Source organism: Salarias fasciatus, chromosome 6 (genome assembly GCF_902148845.1).
Source record: "Salarias fasciatus chromosome 6, fSalaFa1.1, whole genome shotgun sequence".
Lineage (NCBI taxonomy): Eukaryota > Metazoa > Chordata > Actinopteri > Blenniiformes > Blenniidae > Salarias > Salarias fasciatus.
Window position 1 is genome coordinate 17,624,080 of NC_043750.1, and position 23,988 is coordinate 17,648,067.

A 23,988-nucleotide genomic window follows, 5' to 3' on the forward strand; every position below is an offset into this window, starting at 1 on the left:
GAGCCGACTGGGAACAAATATCAGCGTGTAGCGTGGACGAGTTTTAAGATGAAAGATCAAGTCCGGTTGTTTTTTGTGAACTGATGAAAGAAGAGTCGCATTAAACTGAGCTACTGAAATTGGAGGAGTTGTTTTCTTGGACGTCTTGCCTTGACCCTCCCTCCATCATTCAACTCAAGACAAAATCAAGGGAGAATAAAAACCTCACATTGCCTAAAAGCTTTACTTTTTTAAAATCAAGCCTAATATAAATGACGACCAGACCTTTCATTCACTGACCAACAAACCTCCATTGTTGTTAATTGTCAGCTACTTGTCGCTTTATCCTCAGGAAGGCGGTCTGACCAAAACCAGAAGCTCAGACTCTCACTCCTCTGAAGTGGGTCATGTTGACATCCGAGGAGAAGAAAGTGATTTCGTCTTCTGGCCTCGCCTCCCAAATCTTTCCCCACATACAGCTGCATGAGGTGAGGTTCGCATCGCCATCTGTTTCTGTTTGCGGAGGTAAAGTTCTGAGCTCTTTACCGCCTCGATAACGCTAAAAATGTGGATGAGCTGTGAAAGCAGAGACAACGCAGGCTTCAAAATGATGAGAAATATTTCTTATTCGGGTGGACAGCCAGTGAATTGGGTGATGAAATACATCTTACAGCAGGAGTAAAACAGAATGAGACAGATCACCACGGCGTCGTTCATTCAGCTGCTGCTATTATGTGAAAGGAGGAAAAAAAACATCTATAAAGCTTTTACATGGTGTACAATGACTGCTTTAGGATACCAGTAAGACACTATGTATTTAATCTTTCCTCTTATGTGCAAGGTACGAGTTCATGGCAGAAATTACAATATAAACACTTGATGTGCGCATCGCTCGCTGAAATAATCAGGGTTGAGACACTGTAGGGCTTATCCACCTCCAGAATCAGGCTGCTCGTCTCAGTTTCGAGGCAGGGGTCAAAAGGTCGGGAGCCTTTCTTGCGTAATTCACAACATCTTCCTCTTCTCGAACTCCTGCAGAGATGGACGACAAGAGGAGGGGGAAGAAGAGAGACGTGAAGTGGAGTCAGACGTGAATGATTTATTCATGCAGAATTCGCACGGCTCTGTTTTGATCCAGTGTATCAGTCAGACGAGCTGCTGAGGGGCGGGGAGAACAGCTTCGCAGTGCCCGTTGTTCCCTGGTTTTTTTTTTTTCTTCTTCTTTTTCTTTTTTCCTGGAGTGCGCAAATCCTGTAGCGCGTCAGTGACTTCCAGTCGTCTGCGTTAAAACAGCTCACTTGGCGTGATTGATCGGGCCGACGCATCTGCAAAAATCTGATTGATGCCAGGTTATAGTCGCCGTGTTTATCAGCAGAGTCCAAGCATGTGACTATAAACGAGCAAGCATTATGTCGGCCATTAGAAAGGATGCTGCTATTTACATATTCAATTTGGGGAATATCACACAAATGGTGGGATGATAGAAGACGTCGTTCCCGGAGAATCCTCTGTTCCACGGGGGGAAAGTAACTTAATGCAAATGTCATTTATCAGGTCCACAGAACACACAGGGGCTCTGGCACGTATCTGAGGACTGTGGATACGCGGAGCTCTACTGCCACCTTGAGGAGGAGAAGGGTTTGTGTTTAACCAAGCTGCAGAGATCTGTGGAGGCAGTCGGACTCCCCCTCTAACCCCGAGAAGCACACGGTGTTTGAGGTGAGGGGAAGCAGAGAGAGGAGCTCCAGCCTCGGTCAATCTGCTCCACAGGCGAGGCTGTGTTAAAAAGAAAAGTGGAACGGAGTAATTAGGGAGAGAGCCGGAGAGAAAATGAGGACAAAAAGGGGTAATGGGATGGAAAGAGGAGGAGGATGATGGTGTTCGTGGCCTGGGCAGACGAGAAGCCGAGTGGATCGGACAAGAATCACAGCAGTGAGACACGAGAGCAGAGCTGTTTGTGCTGGAGAGAAAAAAATGTTTAAAAAAAAAAAAGAGGAAGCATTTTTTTTTTATATATGAGACAGAGTCAGATGTTTGACAAGTCGAGAGGCAGCGGGGGAGTCAAATGAGGAAAGTAGAGGTTGCCACTCAAAAGCGACAGGTGAAAATACCGCTGGATTCAAATCGAGGAGAACAGAGGAAGACAAGACGCCAAAGACAAGCCGAGACATTTACAAGCCGGCATTGACAGCGGCTTTCGACACAGCCGGGCCCCGACAGACGAGGGGTGCAGGCGGCAGCAGCAGCGTGGCCTCCGCACCTCCCTCAACTGTGGAATTTGGTATACAGACTAAATCTTGAGATTAAAGTGCTTCTGTTTGTCTGTGCAGATCTCCGCCTGTTGGTGTGGGGCTTGATGGGATAATGCCGTCTGATTAGGAGCCGCGGATATTTTGTAAACAAGTTAAAGGTCGGAATTATCCTACCTTGCATGTGAATTAAGTCCCTTTTCAAAGTTTAGCGATATCTCATCCTTGCACCGGTGCCACAGAACATTTCTTTGGTTATCACTGCAAGCCTCTGCATATTTAATGTGATCTTGCCAAGCAATATGAAGCTCTGCACGCAGTTTTCTGCCAAAAACTTACAGCTTTTTTCTTTTTTTTTGGTAGCATTTCTGAATCCAGCTTGATTCCTGTTCCAGAAATTTGTGGGGTTGTTTGCACATGTTACTGTATGAACGATAAACCAACACAGTCCTGACGAAGCAGCTTGGTTTCATTTTCATGAGCCTCCTGATAAATACGATTTTTATCATTTTACTTGAACTTCAACTGTAGCTTAACCACCATTAATATTTCAGGCTATAATTAATACTTAATATATTCAAAGGGAAGAGGCCGGGAAAAAATTGAAAGGATAATAATCATAAAGCTGAACATGCAAAAAGATGTTTGAGACCCTTAAAGAAACCACCTTGAACAGCGGCTGGATGCCAGACGCAGCGTTTCGAATCTGAAAACCGGAACGTTCTCGAATTGACGCAAACATGCTGCAGGTTTCAAAGAGCCACAAACACCGGGGACAGTCGCAACTCTGATAATTGAAGAGAAAAAGACAAACCGTGCCGCATACAGATCAAAAAATGGAGAACATGAATAAAAGATTAGATGTGCAGAAACAGATTCATGACTTTAAACTTTCAAACCTTTCAAGGCTCGTTAATATAATGAGACATGAACCGGCTGTTATCTGATCATCCTCTTATCCCCCATCTCAGCGATTCTTAAATAAAGGGGCGGGGTCTTCCCTCGGGGGCGCCACACAAATCTGGCTGCTGATGCAGGATGATGTGCAGGGAAGTAAAAAAAAACAAAACAAAACACTGAGATAAAACATTTTGATCAATTTGTTATAAGTCTAAACACTGAAGTAGACAATTTTAATGTCTTTGTGCTTGTTTTTTTTTTATATTATTTAAATTCTAACTAACAGTGTTCTTTCTCTTGCCCCTAATTTGCACTAGCCGGGTATTTCAACTCTGCAGCATTTCAGAATGGAAGCAGTTTGGACTGTTTGTCATTTTGGGTCATTTTCCTTAGATTTTTGTGGCCAAAGCAGGAACGCTCAGTGCATGCTTTATATAGTTCATTCTCACGAAAAATGTATTTTAGTGCCTGCTGATACTGCAATATTCATAAATGTCTGATATATTGTGTAGCCTTTATACAAAACCACAAGTCCGCAGGCTTTACATGAAGAACTGCAGGAGAAGAGCTATGCTGGAGTTCATGAATATCAAAATCTGTAAAGGACTGGGCCATACAACCAAAAAGTACTTGTTGGAGTTTGACAAAACTGAAGGACGTGATGTGGTTTGAGCTGTCGGAGGGGCTTCGTACTGTCACACTTTGAGAATGCCGACGTCGTCTGAACTTCTCATATTTCTTTTACTGTGAAGACTGTCCTCTTCTGAAATGCTGCACGCCTGCTCATCTGGGGACGGGAGTTCAACTCGTTTCAGACAGCGAGTGTCTGGTCTATATGAGCGAACAACAGAAATGTAAAAACCCGGCCTGCCACTTTTCACGCTCCTGTCAAAACTATTAAATGGACGGAGCTGGAAATATTACCAGAGTCCTGCGGAGATGATGGAGGCAGCACGAGCGTGGCAGTGTGTACCTGTGATCATTTCTATGAAAAACTGTTGGAACAGCGTGTGACAATGTAAGTTTGAGGACAAAAGCGTTTGTTTTTTTAAAAGTGAAAGTGAATTCCTGCCTGTCTGTACAATTTACAGAGCTTGACAGAGTCTGACGTGGCTCTAATGTTTCCATCTAACATTCAAGATGACAACACACGCATGCGCTTCTGCAGGTGCATGCTTTGCAGGTCAGCTGCTCCAGACAAAGCCCTCCAGGAGCTCGGACTTTATATTTCTTTGGGGAACTCGGGGTTCAGGGCACCCTCTTGCGTGTTATTACTCCGACTCCTGCGCTCAATGAGATTAACAGAGATGTATGAACGCAGCACGCAGCAAAATGAGCAAACGCACAGCACGTTTTTCATCATTAAGCACAATGATTATGAATTAAACTTTGGGTGGGGGGTGGGGGTGGGGGGGGGGGGGGGGGGGGGGGGGGTGGGGGGGTCCTGTAAATCTATATCTGTGTGCAGTAGTACCAGCAGTGGTAATGGAAGTATAAGATGATGAATGGGTGTAATACATGCTTTCACTTTTTATACATCTTGTTAACAGAGCTTCCCCAGAGATAAACTGAAATAAAGAGGCGGTGACACCGACTCAGCCACTGTCAACACTTTTATTAATTTCTGCTCTTCTTTTCTGCTTTTCTTCACAGCATATTAAAAGTTCAGTCTTAAAGCTCGGTACTCCCAGAGCGGGGGAGGGCTAGCACATTATCTGTAAACCTTTTTGGGTTTTTGGCTGGCTCTGTGAAGAGAAATACTGCTACAAAAGACCGGCGTCCTGAAATATTCAGGCCTGAGGAGAAAACATTCCATTCATATTGCAAAAGGATTTTTTTTTTTAAACCCACACTAGTAAAACTGCATGTATGTTGTGAGGTTTTCTTCGAAATGCATGTGTAATTTTCTTCACTACAATAATCTATCAAACATTTTATATATTGATCTTGACCCTGAACTGACGGACATTTAAAATTCAGGTTAAAGATAAAACAGGAAATCAAAGCCTGTAGAGGCTCAGAACACGAGATGCGTGTTTTTGATCATGTTTTCACCTTGATAAGACATAACTTTAAAAATGCTACTTTGTGTGGTTCAGCCTTTTGAAACTGCTTTTACATAATGGTGAGAATATAGATTGCACAAATGTAGCACGTTGCAACTTTAAAGCCAAGGACAGAGTAACTTTGCTGGATTCCATCTGTTGAAGTGATGGCTTTTCATCATTCAGAGGTGAATGTTATGTAAATTATCGTTATTTTCAGAGGTGACAGAACTCTTACAGGAAGAAAAAAAAAATCACAGTAATGTAAATAGGTTTGACTTTGAAGTGATTCTGCTGCTAATTCCAGACCGCGGTGTAAAATTTGTTTCCATAATGAGGTGACAGTGAAAGTTCTCACTCCTCTCCGTGGCGTCAGACACTTTACCATCCCTCACGTCAAATAATCACGTGTTCAATATCATTCTTCTCATTTCTAAAGTAAACAACGGTTATGAAGGGAAACTGATGCTGAGGATTAGAGGAGGGGAAGAGGAACGATGGGGAGGAGGTTTATGAGTCGAGTGAAGTGAAGGAGGAGGACACAGAAGACAGAGTGGAGGAAAAGATGAATCTCTAATGGGAAAATGCCAAGAGGGGAAGAATTTCTTTCTACTATTAACTCTGAAAAGGTGATCTTGCCCTGAAAACAACACAATTACTATCACCAGAATGGGATGAGTGCCTCACATCTTTTGAAGAAAAGAATTTTAACTACAACACAGAAAAGAAAGTTTAAATAAAACTAACATGAACAATGATGATCATTTATAATCATATCTTCTAGTTATTATTTGGGGAAATTTCACTTCTGTAGCGCTTGTTGGATCGAGCGAAGGTGATCAAAACATGACCCTCCCAATAAAATATGCTCCACAGCACAGACTCATCATTCATGTGGCAAGTGACCGATTACCAAAGCTGAATTGTTTGAAGAATCGTTTCTTCCACATCCGATTCAACAGTTATTGATCCAAAGGAAGACACTAGATCTTAATCTTAAACAGTAAACACAAGCGCATGCCTACAAAACTCACAGGGGAAGTGGTTGAGGCAGCACATCAACATGTAGAGGGGTCAATAGAAGGGCGCTGTAGAAAACATAGCCTGTTTTGTTAGGGTTCATACCAACAGTATGTAACGGTCCTTTAAAACGCCTGCAGGGCTGCTTGACAGCAGCAGGAGGGAAGGACTCGGCGGCCGCGCTCTGTTCTCCTCTGGGGCGGCATTATGAGGCCGGCCTGAGGGCATCACAGGGAATTCGGCGGGCAGAACACGGTCAGATTGGCTGATAATTCCTTTCACTTTCCGGGCCACCTGCTTCTCCCACAGGGAGCAGCAGGTCTCTCTGTTGCACTCCAATTATCTAAGAGGAAAAACTCCTACAAAACTATTTCCACTATTCATGGCTTTCAGCAACAGTCCAGTAAAATGTTAAAGAAATGGGAAAGTCAAAAGCTTCTTGATTGATTGATAGAATTTATATCAAAAAATATCAAAGAAATCAGGCTTTTAAACTCAATCATAAGTCTACTGAGTCCCAGAGACTGACTCTAATTGAAGTGTGTGTGATTGAGTGGCGTGTACGGCTGAAAATGTGCACTGTGATGGACAGAGCGACCTGTTGAGGGTTTTATATTGTGGTTTTTCACCCATGTCAGCCAGCAAAGGTCTCAGCTCATAAGACCTTATTATTGAGAAAGTGGAGGGAGAAGAATAATAAAGAGTGGCTCAGTCAGGACTGGAGTGCTTGACAACTATGTTTTACATGAAATCTGAATAGAGAGTCGAATGTTCACAGACACATACAATACTGTGTATTCAATACCAGGAAGAACACTGAGAAAACGACTGTGTGGGACCGCCCCCACTGCGCCCTGATCCTCACTCAATCACGTCTGCATGGCTTTACATTTAGAGACGGAAGGAACTGATCCAGAACACACATTCACAGAAGATCCGGGCCGTCGTTCTCCGAGGTGTTTTCAAACAAACTTCTCTCAAGTTCCTGAAAAACTGTGCTCAAGTGTGTTTAGAAGAAATGATGCCGCTTTGAAATGATTTCTACCCCGTGAATTCGGCTCGCAAATTGCTTTAAGTGTTAAAAATGAACTATCGTCACATCATTTTTCTCAGATTTTCCGCTGCACTGCCAATAATTTAGCCTTTCTTGCCACAAAGAATAACAGAAAGTTTGTCGAGGCACAAAGTATAACTGCAAGAATCTCAGAACTAAAAACCCTGAGGTCAATCGATAGAATAAATATTCGGAGTTACCTTCTATCACTCTTTGTGAATACTTATCTCTAAGCTTCTCTCACCAAAGGCTCACCTTGAACATAGTGCTGCCCAGCTGAGCAGGGGACATGCTGACTACGACTCCAGCCGACTGCAGGGCTGCAATCTTCTCTTTGGCTCCGCCCTTTCCGCCGGCGATGATCGCGCCGGCGTGGCCCATCCTGCGGCCCGGAGGAGCGGTTAATCCGGCGATGAAGGACACCACGGGCTTTGCATTAGCACCCTGGACAACGGGAGGGAGGACAGAGAAAGACGTGTGCATAAAATATGAGTGAGCTCAAGGGAGAGGGAAATAAAGAGACAAAAGGGGGAAGAAAAACAAGTGGGGGTGAAGAGGCACTGCATAAAAATAGCAAGAATTAGTTTCCTGCACCTGCATTTGATTAATTCATTAGAAATTAAACACCCCATGTCCTCCCATTACCGAGTCCCACGATAACAGGCTTGTCTAACCAGCCATCTCTGTCTCAGCCTGCATTATTAAAACAAAGGGTCAATCAAGCCATTTAATTGCATGGGCTGGTGTATGACCAGATAGGGGCTCCGGCTCCTGCCATTTCCTATCATCTCATTTCTGAAATGGTAATTAGTCATGCAGGCGCTGATTAGCTCAGCGGCTGTCTGCGCCGCTCGCTCATTGATGGATGTTACATTCAAACAGTTCAGATCATTTCCAAGGTGAAGAGAGCTAATATTTCATCTTCGGCAATAACGGCGGAACCAGTTATGAGCGACAGTGTGCACACGCATGGCGGATAATATTTCAGAGCAAGGAATAACAACGGAATTGTATATATATAAATATGTATCTATAAATAAAACACACACAGTGTAAGTTCTGTTTCTTGTGGCTCATTTTCCAGACTACTACCAGAGAGTGAACGTGGTGTGTTTAACAGCCGCTGCAATTACAGTGAGGTCCTTCAAAAATCCACTTCTGCTGCCATCTATTCTTCAAACTCCACCCCGACACTGGCGGGGACAAGATGGCGGCGTCAAACATAACCTGCAGACGGCATCCCGCGATTCAAGACGAGCGGGGCGTCGCTCAGATGGGGAAGCGTTGAGCACCTCGGCTCAAAATTCGCCACCAACAAGGCGTTACCGCTTTGGATGAGGAGGTTCTAAAAGGGTCTGTTCTGTGCATTGAGAAAAAAAAAAAGTATTTAACAGAAAAAGCAAGCATAAACATCCCACTCAGCACTCAGAAGTCAAATCACGTCCCGAATAAACAAACCGCCCTCGTGTGAATCAGGCCTTAAATCTACCACAAACGAAAGAGGTTTAATTACTCTATTAATCCCAGCCTCTCCGTGCTCTAAGTAACAATTCATACGGGGAGGGGAGTTGTACTACGATTCACATTACCCGTCTTTTGGCTTCCACTGTTAGCAGCGCAGATTTATTACCTTAATTAGGAGACCAATAGGGCAGTTCCCCCTGTTGCTGCTTTCCAACATGGAAGGGGGGGGGGTTCCTTCTATAAATACAAAATAGCCCCCTCTAAAGTGAATAATTGTATTCACAAGCTTGAAAATTCAAACAGACAATTATACGCTCTCATAAACATGACGGGAAGGCATGCAGGACCGGCACACGTGTGTGTCTGTGTGTGTGTTTACGCAACACACAGCAGCACGTTCCTCACCTCAACCTCCCACTGAATACAACCTGTGCTCATTTTTCAGAGTTGTTTTCACAGAATTAAAAGGGGTTTAGTTAAGGTCAGTGGAGACAGGCTGGGCAGGAAGTCAAGAGGCTGGGAAAGGAAGAAAAAAAAAAAAAAAAAACTCTGCAAACGTCTGGTAGCTTAGATGTCAAATACTCCAACCTGCTTGATATTCATGAACCAGAATTTAATATGTTTATTTGTGTGAAACGTATTCCTGACTCCAGAAAGCCTTTGAGACTGTGGCAATATGTACACAGACCTCTGATACAGGTGAGTTTCTGCTGGCTGAATGCTGAAACATGTACTGCATCAAAGTATTTGACAGCAGAAAGTACGAGGCTGCTTTCTTGAGTTTGTGAAGCTTTCAGGCATCAGCAGATAAAAACCCGCTCAGGAACTAATGCATAGTGAAATCAATACAGCCACACATTTCTGCACAGTCTGTCAGTCTGAGAACATCCATTGTTGCACGACACAAATCAATCATCACAGTCGACCTTAATGTGATATTTTTAGTGCAGTTCATGTGAAATGGAGAAATCGGATACTTTTTTTTTCTCTTTTAAAGTCCTGCTTTTAGGTAATGGGACTTCACCAGAGAAAACACAGAAGTGAGAAGAGTGCTATTTATTCTGCAGGAGATGTTTTCGTCTTGCTGCGGTGGCTGAGTTCACCAGGTGGCTCGGACTGAGCTGGAAAACGGTGATAGCGCTGATTTGCCAGTTTACTAGCAGCACCGTGCCAGTACTAAAGCTGTCCTGCAGTAAATATTATGTTTACAGAGATGTTCACGTTAAAATCTTTTCTTTTTTTTCCTTTAGAAGGTGTTGAATCAGTTGGGAGAACATTTTTGGCTGTTGGCTTTTTATTTGTGTTGCTGTTGAACTTTTACTGTGGTGCACAGCAAGCTGAATGTTACACAATGACAGGAATCGGGTCAGTGAAATAAACACTGACGTGACAGTTTACCAGCACAACAAACAAGTTTCATCAAAATATTGCTTTTTAGATGGTAAAGGCCATTATTTAGTTTAGTTTAGATTTATCAAGGTCGGTGCGAATGGATGCTTAAGAAATTACATAACTGGTGCAAAAGGTTGGTGATTTCAACTAAATTCCTTTAGATTGAAGAGGGAAATCAATTTTTCTGACTGCTACACTGACTGACTGCAGATCATCCCCTTCATCAGTTTACCGTCACAGATATTTATCAGGTACCTCATATGTGTCACTGGTGGTTTGGGTCAAACCAGCCATCTTCTGCAGCTTTCGTTCTACGTTTACCGACAGTGCAAGCTCAATGAGTGCAGTACAATGACAAACTGCAGCTGCTAACTTCATATTCCAGATATCAGTTAGCTGAACAACCTGGTGTCTTTTTTATTCTTCGTGTTGTCGACTTCCACCTCTCTGGGCTGAAAACTCCTCAGACGGCAGTTGTCCTTGCCATGAAAGTGCTCGAGGAGATCGCAGCAGGGTGAAACACTCGAGAGACGTCTCTGATAAAAACCTACGCTTTTTATCAGTACTTTCATCAAGAACATTAAAACAAAGTCGGGGCAACATGCACCATGTCTAAACTCAAAGATCTGGACCTGAACCTGCTTGGAACAACGTCCCCAGCTGCACTCAGGCTCATCTGATGTTATTTAACCAGAGACGCTGTGATCCCACCCAGTGAAGTCATGCTTTCACTTCATATTCTTAAAGTTAGGAAATGCAAAAAGATCATCTCCGCAGTTCTACAAGGCAAAAAAGCGACATTTTCAAGAAAATGACTTAATGACGTTTTCAATGAGTTGACTTTTAAATGAGTCAGCATTAGTAAGTACACAACAATCCAATCATATACCGGATGCACTGAAATATTTTAGCCTTTGCATGTTCTTACGAAGCCGACAGACAACTTCTCAGCTGAGAAGAGTTTTTGTATTTTAACAAAACCCAATTCCATCCAAAAGTCACTGATCCAATTTGAAATGTATAAATTTAATTGATTGAAACCTATTAGCTGGTGGGTTCCTGTCAATTCGATCAAATCTACATTCATGCAATGCTGAGTAAATAAATAGCGCTGAATGTACAAAATTACCATCTATAAAAGTTTTCTATTGTCATCCTTTAGACTGCCGTGATTAGGTTTCCTATTCACCAATGAATATTTAAGTTCACAGACAAATATCGATGCTTCCCAACTTTGTTTTCAGGGGCGATAATGTTTACAAGAATTAAAACTAATTTATTCGGGGACTTTGCAAAACTTGCCTCATGCTGATTTTCACACACTGCACTTCATCTTCATACAGTATTCACCTCATAATAAGACTTTTGCCTTGCAGGGAGTCCATGACTTGAATTAAAATGTTTAAATCAAGACAAGTTTGATTAAAAAAAAAAAAGCAAAAAAAAAAAAAAGCAAAACAACTCCAGATATCTTTGCTCTCTTTTCGTCTGTGAAGAAAAGGTCTCTGAGCACAATCTTATGTCTTATTTTCTACACAACTGACTCACAAGAGGAGATGTGCAGCTTTAGTGGCATGCTCGGCTGGGCGTTTTCATGCACGTGTCTCATTTGAGCCGTCCTTTACTGTCAACACTGTGGGTGACTGGGTGGGGGGGTGTTTTTACTTTATTTGTTGAGTGAGAGAAGTTATTCTCCTGAGACGCCAGCAGGAGATTTGCATGCATTAGAAGCAGCCGAGGGCAAATCAAATCCATTTCTGAGCTCGTGAGCGCCACAAGCACGCACGCGAGCACGCACACAGAAACAACAACATACACACTGAAAAATTAACGGTCTAAAAGTAATCTTTGGGTAGCAAAAACACTGCGTTCAGGCCTGCCGCTGTCGGGAATGTCAGAGGAGAGTTCTCAGCCGTGCTGCTCCTCATCGCATGTCGGCATCGCAAAAGGTTCCCGGTTCATAAACACTGCAGATTTCTGCAACACGTACGATGAATCATACCTTTATCCCATCTGTCATTCTTTCTTGATCACACAATTCACATTGACAAAAAAAAAAAAAAAAAAAAAAAAAGAAAGAAAAGGTTACAGCTGCCGTCAGAGAGAGGCGTGTCACACCTCCGCCGTGTTCTTGATGTTCGATGGCTTTCAGCGCTCACTACAGCTGACAGATTAAAGAGAGGATAACGAAGAGCTAATTCAAGGAAGGTTACGCCTTTTAGATGGAACAAAAACTCTGCTGAGGCTAAGCGTTGCAGGGAGAGGAGACCACGGAGTGAAATAGTGTGTGTGCAAAGTGTTATTTCCTCACAGAGTTGTGCTGCTTCAGGTAATCCGCTGCGTTCTCCTCGGCGTTTCCTCCGATCTCTCCAATGAGGATGATGCCCTCCGTCTTGGGATCCTGCAGGAACACCTCCAGACAGTCGATGAAGTTCGTGCCATTAAATGGATCGCCGCCAATACCTGACAGGAGGAGACAAAGCCAGAGACAAAGAAATATATAAAGCTCAAGACTCTGTGATGATCACGCCTGTGAATATCTGAGGGGGACGCGAACGAAACTGGAATGAGATATGGGTGAAACGATTACTGCATTAAATGTTGATTCTCCAGCTTTATCATTTAACAGGAAACTGACCCCAGCCATGGAATTTCATTTAGATGTGGAGACCAACAGAAAAATTAGATTTTTTTTTTTTTCATCTTTAGTTTTGTGAACTTCTGGTTATAATTTAAAACTTGAAATACCAAACAACTAATTCATTTATTAAAAAAAAAAAAAAAACAATTGAGATTTGTGATTTCGGTCCAACGAAACAATGGTTGGTTAATTAATGCTGCGCAGTAGCATAACCAGCCTGTCGCCTTCATTCTGTCCATCTGCCGTTCGGAGCGTCCCAGGTAGCTCAAAGCCACTTTCTCAAAAGCCTTTTTTAATTGTGCAACAGCTGCCTCCTGTGGACTCAGTCTGCAGGCTTCAACAATACAAATTCAAGAGTTTCTACAACAAACGGGCTTCAACTTTAACAGCTACTTCACAGCCACACTGGAAAATTTACACTGTCGCTAAATGACCGAAAGCTTTGCACATGAGCACAGCGAAGTGGGTGTACTAAACTCTCTATCGGAGTATTAATAATACGTTTGATGCAGTTCAGCTCTCATAATAAGAACACTAAACCTACTTTTGCATGGTTTTCATCAGAATGTGTCACAGTCACTTAAACTCTCCATCAGCCTTAGAACTGCAGCAGCAGGTAAACCGAACGGCTCGGATTTGCAATCTTTTAATAAGTAATATCACTTTTATTCCAACTCTAAGCCAATCTAACTGGATGAAAACGCCATTAACTTTAAAATCCAATTTATTTTTGGAACTCGGCAGAACCGCGTTCCAGACATTTTCAGGTCTGAAACTTTGTTTATCGGGCATTTTTAAGGAGCCTATTAAACTCTGAGTGAACCAAAACACTGAGTTGGAAGATCACAGGGCTCAGGGGAAATGTGGAGCACTTCATGAGACATTTTCTTAGAAATGAAGGATCACTGGATTGAGGTTTATAGACACTGTTTCATCTCCACGGTGGTTTGACGACAGCTTTCGCTTCATATCTGAGAATCGTCAAGTGGAAGAGTTTTTTTTTTAACCACGAGTGTCCGATCATAATATTTAAGACTCACTGCCTGCTGGATCTATAAAGTCACAGGCAAACCTCCATAGGACAAATCTTCACGGACAAATGTCACCTAAATTTATCCACATGCCATTAAAAACTGGCAAGAAAAAAAAAAAATTACACGAATGATAATCAAAGCAAACCACATTACCGGCGACAGAGACGACAGTGATATTAAATATTGTATTAACAGTAATTTGCTGTAGCCTTGAGGTCAGGCTAAAACTTAAGAAGTCGCTCGCAGACCCACCAATAAACCCCCTTAATGAACTCTGCAATATTTAATACTGCACTAGCTTTATGAAGTCTGACTGCAGAATATTCCGCCATAGATTCTTCCATTAATCTCTGGCGTTTGACCAGCTCTTTAGGGTCAATTGTGGCATATTTGTCCAAAAACAGTTGGTTTTTTTCCCCCTTTTTTTCCCCCACATATTCCCCAAACATCACAAATGAGATCTGTAAAAACATATCGATCCAACCTCTCCCATATTTCGAGCTGTATTCAAAAAATGTATGCAACAAGTTGTTTGTTGAAAGGGAAAAAAAAAAAAATAAACGAACAAATTGCAAAAACAAGGCTGAGAAAAAGCGAGGGAAGAAAAATGGGATTAAAAAAAGTAGATGATGTGAGATCTATCTAATTGTACATTTATCTCCCAGCCTTCAGGATTGAGAGGCTTTCAGCCGTGAGGAAAAAGTGGCGTTCTGTTCGCAGTGAGAGCAGGAATATCGAAATAACCTGCACTGGAGAAATCTGGTCATTTGCAAGAAAAGAAAGGGAGCGCCGTTTGATAAGGCAAGGGTTGCAGAAAGCGATTAATTATGCACATTCATACATTAGCGACTTCTGCTTTAAATGAGTCCTCTTTTCAAATACGTAATCACATGTTTAAGTCCACTGTTTTCTGCTTTCAAAAAGCATAATTTCCTTGGTCATGGATGAGAAGTGAAACACACAAAGATTTTCAGGACAAAGGAATTTTGAAAAATAGGCAGACAAAGCCTTTTTTTTCCCATCTGAGCCACTCAATGGGTCTGTTCAGACTCAATGAAGCTCTTCAAGAGGAAGCTGCTACTTTAAAGCTCAGATCTGAGAGGAATATTCAAAGCAGCCATAGTAACGTCTGTAAGTGGTGTTTTAGTACTAAATATAGGCTATTCACTGCCATGGATTGGCATCTGATGAGTTCCAGTGCAGGATGGGCTTTGTAGATCCTCTATCTTCTCTTAATAAGTCCATTAAAGTCTTTTGTCATCGTTCTCTACGGTTTTACTCAACTCAGGGAGGCGGGGGGGCAGCAGCCACAAATTATCCTGAAATGTGTTTTCCACTTTGGGAGTAAATCGAAAGATCCAGAGAAAACCTATGAACGTCAGTAGCACAGCGGTTTTTCATGTCGTATTCAGCAGAAGCAGGATTTGAAAATGTGTAGTAATGACTTATTTTAAATGTATGTACTTTCATTGATAGTGTTCATATTCCACTTTATATAGTCAACAATTAACCTTCAACACATGCTTGGGGGGCATTCTTTGACAGGAAATGGCAAAAATGGAGGAAACACACACACACAATAAGGTGAAAATGCAAAGTTTTTAACAAAAACCCTGCGTGAACTAGATGTCTTCTCATTGAGAGGTGCAGAATCTAACTACTACAACACTTTCTGCGTTACAAGTTAAACCATCCATCTGTCATTATTCAGGATTTTCATGGCAAGTAGCGAATCTCATCACTTGATGCCCTCAAAGCGGCTCTGAGTTTCAATGTTTGGTGCAAGTTGAGTCCTAAAAAAATGAACAGGATCAGAAAATAACCAGCTCACACTGAAATGGAACTTAAAAATACACTCTGATCACTCTTAAAATAAAACCCCCCATAGCTTACCAACACAGAGAGACTGTCCCAGGCCCACTTGTGTAGTTTGATGCACAGCTTCGTACGTCAGAGTCCCCGACCGAGAAACAATGCCTGAAAGATAAAAGCATGTACTTATGTTCCCTAAATGAAAAATCCACTAAAACCTTTCAGAATGTAGGGAAAGGATACAGAATACAGCTGCCATTTTATGCCTGAATTCCACTGAATCATGAAAGCAAAAAAAAAAAACAAAAAAAAAAACAAAACAAAACAAAAAAACAACAACCCTGAAACAGATCCCATCATGCCTGAGCTCTGTAACAGCTGCTCTGTCTGGACTTCTGTAATGATGGTGGTCGATTTACTATAAAACAGACTTCCTGTTGAAGGTTTGGTGGCCGGCGGCAGCACACACTGCTTATCAAGCTGTCAACAGTACAGGCTCCATCTTGGATTTAGGACCTCCATCTTGGATTTAGGACCAGTTAGGAAGTTCAGGAGTTGTTTTCCTTCTATTCCATCACTCTTTCCAAGGCTAGTTGGGAAATACTGAATGAGTTTGTTTCTGGAGGGAAGCTGCTCTCTGTCAACACTTCAGACTTCACTCATCTTTAAAATTGAGAAAAAAAAAAAAAAAAAAAAAAAGGTGTAAAGATTTACATATTTATATCTCACCAATGCGACCTTTCTTGTGAATGTGTCCTGGCATGATGCCAATCTTGCATTCCCCGGGCTGGAAAGGAAATCACGAAGAAGCCAACTTTAACAGGACACACATGCATCTCTCAAGGTTATGACAGAATTGAAAAGTTCCTTTACCTCATAGTGAAACTTACATATATTCTAGATTTATGATAAATGAGGTGAAATTTTCGATGCTCACACGACATTAAAAAACTTGGAATAAAAACAAACGTATCTCAAAATAACTGAATATTTCATTATTCAGGTATTTTCATCTCCTTTCATAACAATGAAACAAAAAACATTTGAAACCTTTTAGTTTTATATGATTCTAGTGACTGGAAAAGCTCAATTGTTTTATTTGTTCAAATCTGTATCTATCAACAGCACAGTGATTCAGGAAACTTGAGTTCAAACTTCTCCACATGCCATAAACTGACAATTTATCCAAAAGGAACTAACGTCATCAACTTTCTATAAGAAAATATTTCCTGATTTCGGTGATTATATGAGACCATTAGTTTGTTTCGCCAATCAAGAAAATGTGTTACAAAATTAATGATACAAACTGAAAATATTATTCTTTAGGCTTGACTCATTTGTTTAATCTCCCTCCATATAACCAAAAATGAGATAAAATGCAAGACACTCCATTAACGTCTTAACTGTTTCCGTCAAAAACATGACGAAAATTCCCAACATATTGCAGAACATATCCAGAAAGCTGCCTGTCCCCACATCACCATACACCTTATAGATTATTTGACTTTTGACCTTCCAGTCCACGCTCTCCTCACACGGCACTACGACCAAGTCAGGCTCCAACACCAGATTAACAAAATACTGTCGGACAACAATCTGCTTTTGGAGGTTTGTCTTTGCAGAATATTAATGCAGCAAACTCCGATTACCAATGAACTCACAATTTATTTATTTACTTTTAAAAAATCTGAGCATGTGTGTGTGTGTGTGCTTACATTGATGACTCCGGGGCAGTTGGGGCCAATCAGGCGGGTGTTGCTCTGGCGCAGCAGCTTATGTTTAACTCTCACCATGTCCTGCTGGGGGATGCCCTCGGTGATGCACACCACCAGGGGTATCTCTGCGTCGATGGCCTCGATGATGGCCGCCGCCGCAAAGGGAGGCGGCACATAAATCACAGTGGCATCGGCCCCTGTGCCCTCCTTCGCCTGAGGGGAGAATTAAAGTACTGCTTGTGCATTAAAAAAAAAAAAAAAGAAAAAAAAGAAGCAGCAGCAAATTCTTTAGTTATGAAATAGTGCCACCTAATGTTTCTTTGTGAAAAATCACCTGAAAATCTTCACAGAATACATAAACAATAGATTTCAAAATACTACAGAGAAATAAGTAACCACACACACACACACACGCACCTCCTTGACTGAGTTGAAGACCGGCAGGCCAAGGTGCGTCTTGCCACCTTTACCAGGAGACACACCTCCGACTAACTGGGAGCCATAGTCCAGAGCCTGCTGACTGTGAAACGTTCCCTACAGGAGAAGAAGGGGAAGAAGAGTCAGGGTGTGTGTGTGTGTGTGAGTGTGTGTGCGTGTAATGAAGTGTGGCGCTGCTACCTCTAAAAGCGTCAACATTGAGATATCATTGCAGACAGAGAGGAAGGAGGAAATATGCTGCCACGCAGGATTAATCACCTGAGCTGCTGCTGAGCAGGAGGCTGGGAGAAGCTCCCGGTAAATATATTCAATGAGGGGGGATTGAAACGTTCCTGACAAATAAATAATGATGTAAGCTCGGTTTAATCTCCTCCAGGTACATTCGAAAAACAAATCAAAGGCAGATTGGGACGTTCTGCGGGGAACAAATGTAAAACATCTCTCTGAAGAAAAGGAGTTTAAGAAACTATTTCACAGGCGGTTTGCTGCATGCGGTCCACAGAGAAAGTGTCATGGCTGCTCAACGCCGCTCACTCGCTACAAAAACACTGTCGGAAAAATAACATTTACTGAACAAGGAATTTAAAAATGTATGTATTTTATGTTTTGGGGAATAAACACTTTTAAAGCGTCCTTTCATTTTCTCTGAAAATTTAGTGGATTTACTCAGAACAACTTTGAACAGTGTTTCACTCTAGAATTTCTCCTGACTTTACATCTCATTACAAGTATTTCACGACTAACACTACCATCACATTCAAGTGAATTCAACATTGAATTTCAAAGACTTTTAGCTAACGCACCATTTATTTTTACTGCTCTTCATATTGCTCAAATATAAGAATTCTGAAAATGCATTCTTGTAATAAAACGCTGACCTTCAGGTTTTCTTTTCAATATTCAAGTCACCACAAATTGTTAAACTCTGATGCTACACTGCCCGTCTCCATCACATCTATGACCTTCTCCTCCTGCCTTTCAGCCTCGTCCTCCTTTGTCCAATATGTCCACTATGTTTCTCCTCATCACATAACCCAACCTGGCTTCTCTACTTTTACCTATAAGCTACTTATTCTTCACTGTTTGATCTGTCCCTCTGTATTTTTTTCCCCATATTTTTTTTCCATATGAAAATTCCAACATTTATAAATGATCAAATTATTTAATTTTCCATTTTTAAGAGTTGAAACTAAAAGAAACAAGCTGTGTGCTGACAAAAATTTGCCTACAGCATGACTGACACATGTTTACAGTGACAAAGTTCCAGTTTCTATAGTTCACATCATTTCACCAAAATCTGAAACATTGCAGGTATTGTACACTCATTGAGAGACTAATGAAGAGGAAGGAAGATAAAATCTGCTGGTGAGGAGCAGGATGCTGCCGTTTATCAGCTGTTATTACCTCCTGTTCATTAAAAAATATCACCAGAGAAAGTTTAAAAGGAAAATAAACTCAATGAAGCAGCAAGAACCACTGAGGGAGTAAACAGTATGCCGGAAGGTGAAACTTTATTTTAAAAAATGAATGCATAAAAAAAGTCAATCCTGCTCCGAGTGCAGAGGGATGTGCACTCCTTAGCTCTTGCTTCATTTCTCATCCTTCTCTAATTACCCAGAGTGCTCACCGAAACTATATTTAACAACCTTTTATTATGTTGAGGAGAAAATGGAGGGATGAAAAAAAAGGATGGTTGGAAGGAAGGACAGAGGGGGTATATAAACCTGTTAAATTCATGTTTCTGCCTCGTCGAACACACTTGCCAAGGTTTTTATTCTACACGACTGGAGAAGGTTCAAAGAGAAAACACCTGAGCTTTTCACGGTTATAGAAATAACGCTGAAAATCAACTATCTGTCATTCAGAGTTGTTATTATTTATTATTGACTACCACAATGACAAAAGAGAGTCACTGGAAGGGGAAAAAATGAAGTCAAAGTTAAAATGAAAGTTATTTTCTCTTCAAAAGTACCTGAAAAATAAATGGAACAAGCACGATTTATATGGCTTTTAAGCAGGGATTCAACTTTGACAATTACATGGTTTCAACAACAAAACAAACTGCTAGAGCACCAAATGTTCCAAGGACAAATTTCAGCATTTACTCTCATCAGAAAAAGAAGAAGAAGAAGAAAAAAAAAAGACTCCTTTTAAAATCAAAATAATGCTCCGGTTCAGACTCTGGACTCCTCACCCCTTTCTCTCAAACTATTTCCACCTGAACCGTAAAAACATTACAAGTGAGAGTTTTTTCAGTTGTTCCCTTTTAAAAATAGGTCACAATGACACCAAAATCAATGCAACTTCACCTAAAGAAATCAATATATTCCTTGAAACATGAACTGGAAGTTGTATGTTGTGTGCATCTCCCTTTACTATAAGTCCTGTTGTTCATAAATGTTCCTCTTCAAAGTCAAGAAGTAAATAGGTTACTCAGGTATGTGCTTTATCGACAAGGCAGCATGTGCGCCGTGGCACAGCCAGCCAGTGGTAAATGCTGTTAAAAACAAGCATGTTGAGGTTTTTCCATATCGTTCCCTGCTTCTGTTAATCCTCATGAAGCTCAGTTATTTCTCTTCAAGGTCCACAGCTGCTGCGGACTTGTTTTCCTTTTATATAATTGGAAACATGAATAACTTTAAAATGTGTCTAATTGTCCAGATCTCTCAGGGTAGACTGCAGACCTCAGGAGGATTTAGTTTCATTTTCATTTCAAGAAAGGAGAGGTCTTTGTTTACAACAACGCACCTTTTGAAATGTTATGTTTGCATTTTGTGTTGTGGTCTAAATAATGAAGAAAAATGTCATTTTTACTGAAGACAGGCAGCAATAACTTTTTCTGTTTGTGTAAGAGTCTGCACTGGGAAGGAACTAACGAATATTTTTTATTTATCACTAGGAATAAGTTAGCTCAAAATACAACTTTTTGACTTTAATATTTTAAAAAGGAAGATGGAAGATTATGGTAAAAAAATTTGCTTGAATTTTTTTTGGCCTGCACTAATTTGAACCAAAAATCTAAAAGCAATACGAAGACCAACGTTTTTATGACATTGTTGTTTAAGAAATAATTAAAAAAAAAAAAAGACCAGTGAGATTGGTTAGTTAACATCAGATTACATTCTTTCTTTATTTGTAGAGTTAAACCATTACACCATCCAATTTTTGCTGTCAAACTGCTTTTCATCAAATTCGCCATCTTCATCAGGTGATTTTCTTCAGTTTTTCTCTCATATCATGAACCTTGAATCAAATTCCACATCATTTTGTGAGTTTAGCATTGCGTTACACCTCTAGGAACTGGACTGACCCACAGTGCTGACAGCTACAGGAAAAGCCTCACAGCAATAATGAGATAATCCAATTAACTGTATTAGTATTTAGTATAAGTATTTTTAACTGAATAAAATACACTTTTATCATATCTTATCCTTAAAGGTCTTCCTCATTCAAGAAGGTCTTTACTGAGACATGAAAAGTACAGATAGTTGGAAGCAAAGTGAGAAAAAAAACCTCACACTGACATAAAGCCATAATGAAGACATGATGTTAGTACAAACCTGCTTCCCTGTGAAACCTTGGCAGATGACCTTTGTGTTCTTGGTGATGTACAGGTTCTTTCTTGATCCGGTATAGTGCCTGACTCCACTGTGCTGCACTATAACAGAGACAGGGAAGGGAAAGAGGAAGCGTTGAGGTGTCAGATGTCAAAGCACAAATCACCATCATCAATCAATACCAGTCAAGTGCAAGTTATGCGTTAAGTGACTTGTGTAAACATATAAATGTGACCGGTTGTTGGAAATTAACACACGAGTTGAAAAGGTCAAAATCTGAAGAACTGTTTGCTGTTCTTTAAAAAAAAAAAAAAAAAAAAAAAAAAAAAACGGACTTTGACCCTGCAGTGTTTGGACGAAAAAGTTATTACTTTTGGAAAAAATTTCAACATATTTTGAACATCAATTTCATATCTATATACCTTTATCTTTTACTTAAGCGTCTATAAACACTCCTGACTTTTCAAAGTATTGCTATATTTTACATTAAGCACATAAAATATTTAGCTTGACAATGTTGCACATATACTGTTGTTAAGTGACCACTTAAAAAAAATAGACATACAGACCAAATGTTTATTTTCACTGGCAGAAAATACAGAGAGAACATGTCAGTTCATTCTGCAGTTTAGATTTTATATCATCGTTCTGACCAACACAGGTATGCTACAGCTACAAACTGCTGTGAACATTTAAGGACTAGAATCCAATGAGAAACACTAAAGTTTTAGGACAAATCTATGAAACAAAGGGTGAGAGAGGTGTTGCATAACTCCAGAGAAAAAAATGGCAACCTTCCAGACAGGTCAAGTTGCAGGCTAAGATGAGTTCAGATCCCCCGCCATAAAAAAATAGCAACATGCAGCAGAACTTATCTGCGAACACTGCAGACATGGTAACTGGTCAGGTAGGTGCTTCAAATGTTTCTTCCATTCACTTTAATAATAACAACAACAACACTCAAAGTAAACTGCATCAAATGAAGCAAGTCAATCAACGTATCTAATGTATCAAGCATTGTCAAAATAATCTCAGGCTCTGTAAACTTGCAGAATTCCTATTCCACCATTTACATTTCTGACATTCCATCCACCAATTTGTTTAACACTTCTACGAGACAAAACTTTTTGTTGGAGCCCTGATGTTTGCATTGGAGAGTTGCTGCCAAAACAATTTTCATTGTCCAGTAATTGCATTAACTCAAAACCATGAAAGGACATTGCATTCAGTGTGGGCTGTAACGAGTTGAACATAAAGCAACAGGACAAACAGAAGCAGCGGGATACAAGAATGAACTTTGCTCTGCTTGACTCAGTATCAATACCATCGTTCAAAGTTCGGTTGTCTCGCAAAACATACGGTCTTCGCACATCAACAGGTACTAACATTAACTTTGTATCATTGCAAAGCGAGTTATGGTGTGAATTGTGTGACATTGTTACAAACAAGATGAAAAGCTAGTGAAGCTGCAGTCACTGCAGCGTGTGAATCAAAGACTTAAGACGATTAAGTTGAGGAGAAAACTTGTAAAAATCGCCCCACATGCAGAGCTGCTGACGATAAGCCCGAGTTTATCTGAGAGTTTCAGAAACGACAGCTGGTTAGCTTGCTGGCTAACTGACAGCGAGCTTCACTGCATATCTCTACGACCCAGGCTAACGTGGCTAACTAGCATTAAAGCTAAGTGACAGAGAACTTGGGCAGTAAGTGACCCTTCAAGCTTCACTAACAAACCCCTCGGACCCAGAGAGAGAGCACGTGCAGAAGACACAAAGGTGACACATATCTCAGGTGAGTAAAAGTGTTGTTTGCTGAAATACTCACAAAGCAGCCTGGCAAACAACCTGCTGTGAGACATCTTCGGTCATTCACCAATGACACTGGAGGCTGAGGACCTCACATAGAGCCGCCAGCTGACTGCATACGTCCCCGATAAGTTTGTATTTGTATAAAAAATGAACCTACCATAATTTTTCACCATTGATATTTTCAATTTCATCGATTAATTCAGTTTAGCGTGTGCTTTTTCGTAAACGGAGGGAGAAATAAATATATATTTTAAGACGCCAATACATTCTTTTCAGGCAAAGCAGAGGGATGCTTTAAAGCGGAAGCGTTTCTGGGTAATGAAGTTCACCACGTAGAGGTAAAAATTACAACCACTAGAGGTCAGAAAAAACACAGTAATCTCAGAAAATGTCCCCTGAATAACCTTCAATACAATTAAACACGAATGCTAAGTTGAGCGTGTTGTTGACAAAACAACTTACAGTGGAAAATTAAAGAAACATTTTGATCATTAACGTGACATTCCCAGTATGTAATTTAAGTGAGCAATGAGAGAGATCAGCACCACCTAAAACTGATCACAAAACCTTATGAATCTCAATATATTTTTATTAAACTCAACTATACATGTTGTTTTGTGTTTTCATGTCGTCTTTGCACCCACAATAATGGATTCGGGACACGTTTACAGACACTATGTAAATCAGAAGGTACAACAGTTAAAATAAAGTATTCCAAAGTGTCTTACTTTTTTTGTGCCAATTTATTTCTGTTGCACCATTCACACACAAGGCAATTCGCAGTGTTTCACATACAAAAATTGCATTCAAACAAAGCCATTAAGAAAGGCTTAGAGTAAACAAAGTAAAAACGTTATTAAGACAACGGTAATGGAATATA

The 23,988-nt window shown here is 40.7% G+C and overlaps 1 protein-coding gene across 1 annotated transcript; it reads right to left on the minus strand.

Annotated features, from left to right (window-relative positions):
- Window positions 1-587: 587 nt before the first annotated feature.
- suclg1 (succinate-CoA ligase GDP/ADP-forming subunit alph) lies at window positions 588-23,257 on the minus strand. The gene is made up of 9 exons (XM_030094811.1): window positions 23,125-23,257; window positions 21,304-21,401; window positions 17,723-17,839; window positions 17,306-17,518; window positions 16,320-16,377; window positions 15,672-15,755; window positions 12,415-12,566; window positions 7,503-7,691; window positions 588-1,011 (listed from the first exon to the last, which is right to left on the minus strand). Exons 1-9 carry the CDS (start codon window positions 23,156-23,158, stop codon window positions 985-987), a joined length of 972 nt encoding a protein of 323 aa, XP_029950671.1. The 5' UTR covers window positions 23,159-23,257; the 3' UTR covers window positions 588-984.
- Window positions 23,258-23,988: the final 731 nt, after the last annotated feature.

Excerpts from the sequence above, each read along its gene's own strand:
- suclg1 (XM_030094811.1), bottom strand. The coding sequence starts at position 23,158 with ATGTCTCACAGCAGGTTGTTTGCCAGGCTGCTTT. Across the intron at positions 16,378-17,305 it reads ACTGCCCCGGAGTCATCAAT|CCCGGGGAATGCAAGATTGG; the intron begins GTAAGCACACAC and ends TTTCCTTTCCAG. Across the intron at positions 15,756-16,319 it reads TCACAAGAAAGGTCGCATTG|GCATTGTTTCTCGGTCGGGG; the intron begins GTGAGATATAAA and ends TTTATCTTTCAG.